Below are 5,132 nucleotides of genomic sequence, written 5' to 3'. Positions count from 1 at the left end.
CAGACCGTCTTTAAGTTTAAATAAACTAAATTGAACTGCTACAGAATAATAAGCTTAAAGTTTTATTTATATGAGACACGCGATCAACTTAACTAATGGACTTATAAATAACAAAAAAAAAAAAAAGACTACCATGTGGAAAAGTTTCAATAAGAAAATGAGAATGAACCAAAATGTTGGCAGCTGTTTCAATCATTTTCATTTAAAATAAAAAGGGTACATGTTGGCAGCTGTTTCAATAATTTTCATCTAAAATAAAAAGGGTGCAAGTTGTCACGCGTATTCAAATCCATGGATCATAATAACAAAGATGGAGAATGTCTAATTTAATCAAATTTTTTGGCCTACCCACTTCCTTTTTTATTGTATTTTCATTACAGACTTTGTACTTTTAGATTGTTTGATATGACTAGTGCGCTGTGGCAACTGTTAAACAACTGCTTAATGTTAAATTTTCGTAATTTGAAAGATGTAAAAATTTGCACTTCTTACTATTTGTCTTTTTAGCTTGCATTTATTGTATTTTCATTAGACCCATAAAAAGTGGGTCTTCTTCACACACTGACCGATGGAGAAAAATAAATGCAATTCCACGGAAGAAATACAATAATATACCAATCTGACCAAAATGACATAACTTTCACATAGATAATTGCATGATAACCAGAGCACGCTCACACCAGTCAACCCCATAAGGAAGGATCTTCTTCACACACACACACACACACACACACACACACACACACACAGAGAGGGAGAGAGAGAGAGAGAGGGAGAGAGAGAGAGAGAGAGAGAGAGAGAGAGTCATTCAAGAAGGCCATGCCCACGAAAAGATTCAACAGAATCGGCAAGCGTTTCCTCCAAAGGCCTGAAATGCCAACCCAGATTCTGCAACTTCTTCGAAGATAGACAATCGTCGTGAGAACTGGCAGTGTACCTACAACAACCATCACAAAATACCAAAAGAATGTGATACTCGGTTCAAAAGCAGCACTAGATAAGCCTTTCGCCGAAATATTCACTTCAAACTGAAGATGGTCATAGGAAGAGTTGATTGAGAATAAAGTACCTTTAAAAGATTAAAACAAAGAACAAAGAATAATTCATGTGAGATTCGGTTGTCCTTATTACTTCTAGAACAATTTTTTTTTTTTGTCTTATGAAAGACAAGCTGGGATCAGGCAGAGGCATGCCAGATTATCCCAACAGAGAAGCATCCCCAATATCAAACATTTGACCTTGTTAAATTTGAAAATCTTTTAAATTCAAAGGGTCGATGACAGATTATTATTGTAAGCTATCCCTTCTCCCTACTAAACTATGCATTGGCATTTAGAGGTATGAACATGAGTAAACAATAACCAGCAGTGCTTCATAATATCGGTTTATGCCAGACGACTCTGATGCAACAGTAGCAGATTAGTGTTTGTATTGTGAACAGAAACAGTCACCTCATCACATCAAAGACTAACAACTGTAAAACCGTTGTCATCTGTCAAAGCAGGTACGTTTAAAACTTAAAGGAGATTTTCTATTGATCCTATTGATGATGTTGATCATGCCCATGATGATGGTTGAAGTTAGATTGAGCATATGTGAATACTTACTCCTTAGGGTATTTGTAGTTAGGATACATGCGCTTCAAAATGTCCACCAACTCGCATGTTCTAACACAATGTGCACTGCACAAGTAGCGCCCGGAAGCCTCCTGCTTTTCATATACCAGCACCAAAGCCTCTGCCACATCTCGGACATCAACTATACCACGAACAGCATTTGGTACTGTATCCTTGTCTCCTATGATCGAATCATCTCAATGTAGACCTCAATCATTAACTCAACAGGATTCAAGATGAGCAAGTAAAATTGAATATACCCAACATTTTTACGTTTCAAATCAAAGTCTATGAGAATGGGTGTAAGGATGCAGAGATACCTCTTAATAGCTTGACCAAAAACAAGCTGCTGGCGTTCACAGGATTCTGCAGCATTGGTCCCAGATTAAGGGTTGGGCAAACAGTTACAAGTTCCAAGCCCCTCTCTTTTGCACATTCCCAGGCACGCTTTTCAGCCAACGTTTTTGAAACGCAATACCAGTTCTTGTGTAAAGAAGAAAGAAATAAAGTTACGCTCTTACATAAGCAGGTCTGAAAGCGGTTGCCTTTTCTTTGGGAACGTAAGAAAGATGAAAGAATTGCCACTAGAGGGAAATTCTGATTAGAAAATATGTGACAAAAACAGTTCACCGATTAGAAGACGAGTAACATTTCGGGGTGATGACAGAGTGCCACAACTGAGATCTAAAATTCAGATACAAGTTACTGGTGTCCTCACCGTTGGTTTCAAAAGGAAACCTAGATCATGACCCCACTCCTCTGGTCAGTAATGAACACAATGAAAAACACACATTTTAAGCATCAGGAAGTTATTAAACCATTGAAAATTATTTCTTTCTTTCCTTTTGAATCACCATGATAGGATGACCTGTCAAAGGGAAAACAATCCTATATGCTTGGGAGCATTCCGCTTTCAAGAATTCAAAATTCATAAGTATATTCAAATTTTCCAAAGTTACCTTAGTACGGCCCTTATCCTGGGTCTAATCAGAAAAGAGTGCATAGGTTGATCAAAGATGATAGAGATTCATGTCACAATAATCGGTTTTGGTCTCTTGCCAGTTTAGCTTCTTAGAATCGAGGACATTTCTTTCCACCGTAATATCCATCAAGTATGTCGTGACAATATTTCTGAAACGTGACTGGTAGAGTAGAGTGGAAAACATTGGGAATCTCACAGGCAACTGAGGAATGTTCAGTCGCAGAAGAAAATGGCCTCGTTGACTTGTGTTCCTTGGCTTCCTTTTTCCCTCGTCTATCTGGCCTCCCATCCTGAAGGGTATGATTATCAGGAGAGAATAGAATTACAGTGTCATGGTAAATGGCTTTCCTTCTTCTTTCTCCCTGATTCTTCTTGCCACTTTTACCATTTTCTTGATAACCTTCCTCCAATTATACAGCAAGCAAGATACCTTATCTTTTAAGAGATTGATTTCATTTCAAGTGTTTAAAAGTGGAAAAGATCCCTTTTTCCCCCTTTTCTACCCCTCAGTAAGCATTCAAATTCTACCATTATTTGTTTTTTTTCGAGTTTACAGGCAGAAACACAACTTGGTAAAAAAGACAGTCTCTCAGAAAGTGCATAAAACCATAGGACCCCTTCCCTCTGCCTCCAGGGTAAGGACATGCTTTGGATTAAGGGTAGCCAGTAGCCACCGATGGGGTTCAAACCTTGGGTGGCGCACGCCACGCCCCCTCGATGCATAATTAGCATTTGCACAGAGCAATACCAAAATGTTTGATATTTGAGATCATACATGCAAGTAAAGATACAGAGGGTTAAGGCGACCAGTCTGTTACCTCAGTTACCCTGCAATATTCAGTGTCGGACCAACATTCCTCATCGTAGAAATTATTCTCTGGTGGATTTGGAGTCACAAATATAGCGGCAGTTGATGACACAAAGACAATTTTTTTCACCTCTGCATCTGCTGATGCCTTGAGGACATTCAGGGTACCGTCCACGGCGGGTTCAACCAACTCCTTCTGCAACATGAATATATTATCAACATAAAACACATAGTTGGAAAGCAAAATTTAATGGTCTCCCCAAAGAATGACGTTTTCTGACTACTGATTTTTTAGCAAATCTCATCTCCTGTAACACCAACAAAGTTATACTTCAAGAACTGTTGACAGAAAGAGGTTTGCTATCTAAGAGTTGTATGTGCAAACATGTCCATCACAGTCACTAGTCCGTATACATAGTCAAGAACTTCACCTCGGGGTTAGGTACAGAGCCAAGTGGAACAGGACTAGCGACATGGAATACTCCACTACATCCAACGATTGCAGAGTACAATTCCCCATAATTTAGTAGGTCGGCTTTGAAAAGCACCAATTTCTCAGAGTTCTCCAAGTTCTTCAAATGCTCATTTTTCTTGTCACCTGCAAGGGAACTTGTCACCTGCAAGGGAACTGGCATACTTCGTAACGAAGAACACATGACGAAACAGTCTTACATAGTGAAAACGAAGCTTTGTATTTCCTATTGGACGGATGATGAGATAAGGGATTCAGGATGGAACTAATGTGTTTCCTAGTTCTATTTGTACATAAAAAGTAATTGTTACGACTTTTCCGACTCGGACAGAGAACAGAAAGGTACAATCAGAGAGAGAAAGAGAAAGAGAAAGAGAAAAGGGTCCCTGACGGTACCATGGACAGTGTATCCCTTGGAGAGGAGGATCTTGACAAGCCACGAGGCTATGTACCCACCAGCACCTGTCACACACACCACCAGCCGTCCTCCTCCAACGGCGCCACCACTCATCACCGCCACTTCCTTCGGCGTATACTCCATCCTAGATTCCCCGTTCTTTCCTTCCCTCCCGCTCTCTCTCTCTCTCTCTCTCTCTCTCTGTCCGCTCCCCGTGTTGGTGATCGACTCAAACGCTAGAAGCCTGCACATTTATTTATCATTGTGAATAAAAACAGAAGAGAAGAATAGAAGAATGCCAATCAGTTCTTCTCATAAGCTCTCCCCGGACTTGGTGCCATCTCGTCCACGTCCCCACCGGGGCTCCTCTGAGTTGACTCGTGTCATCTGAGTTGGAGTCCTCGATTTCTTCTCGTCTTCTCCATAAAACGTGGCAAGCGTGAGTACCTGCCCTCCCCTTCTCTGCCCAAGATTGTTTCTCCGACATGTGCTTCAAAAAAATTTATATAATGTTCAAGAATAATCCAACCAGAAACTTAATTAACTCTTCAAAGAAAGAGTTGGGTTTCTTAACAATATATAAAAAAAAGGTTCTAATCACAAATATTCTTGAATATTTTTGACTAATAACAAATATTCTTGAATATTTTTGACTAATAATTTGATTCTTGTAGGTGCGCTTTTTATGCATCATACTTATATTAAAAAGTGTCACGTAATCATTCAAATATTAAGAGTCCTAAACTCTTCAGGGTTTTTGTCTCACATGTACCACCCTCTTTGTCCAACAAAAAAAAAATGTTCACCTGCCTGACAAGAAGTCCGTTACATATTTTATTGCTAAATATATTTATGAT

The 5,132-nt window shown here is 39.4% G+C and overlaps 1 protein-coding gene across 1 annotated transcript; it reads right to left on the bottom strand.

Moving 5' to 3' along the window:
- Positions 1 to 614: 614 nt before the first annotated feature.
- Positions 615 to 4,500, bottom strand: LOC116256092 (cinnamoyl-CoA reductase 1-like). The gene is made up of 6 exons (XM_050078367.1): positions 4,275 to 4,500; positions 3,838 to 4,034; positions 3,417 to 3,602; positions 1,937 to 2,099; positions 1,608 to 1,797; positions 615 to 937 (listed from the first exon to the last, which is right to left on the bottom strand). The coding sequence occupies exons 1-6, from the start codon at positions 4,417 to 4,419 to the stop codon at positions 805 to 807; spliced, it is 1,014 nt and encodes a 337-aa protein (XP_049934324.1). The 5' UTR covers positions 4,420 to 4,500; the 3' UTR covers positions 615 to 804.
- Positions 4,501 to 5,132: the final 632 nt, after the last annotated feature.

The sequence above is a fragment of the Nymphaea colorata genome, chromosome 6 (assembly GCF_008831285.2).
Source record: "Nymphaea colorata isolate Beijing-Zhang1983 chromosome 6, ASM883128v2, whole genome shotgun sequence".
Taxonomy (NCBI): domain Eukaryota; kingdom Viridiplantae; phylum Streptophyta; class Magnoliopsida; order Nymphaeales; family Nymphaeaceae; genus Nymphaea; species Nymphaea colorata.
The sequence above is the reverse complement of the archived record's forward strand: the minus strand, read 5'-3'. Positions and strand labels throughout refer to the sequence as shown.

Excerpts from the sequence above, each read along its gene's own strand:
- LOC116256092 (XM_050078367.1), bottom strand. The coding sequence starts at position 4,419 with ATGGAGTATACGCCGAAGGAAGTGGCGGTGATGAGTGGTGGCGCCGTT. Across the intron at positions 4,035-4,274 it reads CAAGGGATACACTGTCCATG|TTCCCTTGCAGGTGACAAGT; the intron begins GTACCGTCAGGG and ends GAAGTATGCCAG. Across the intron at positions 2,100-3,416 it reads AATATTGCAGGGTAACTGAG|AACTGGTATTGCGTTTCAAA; the intron begins GTAACAGACTGG and ends TCTTTACACAAG.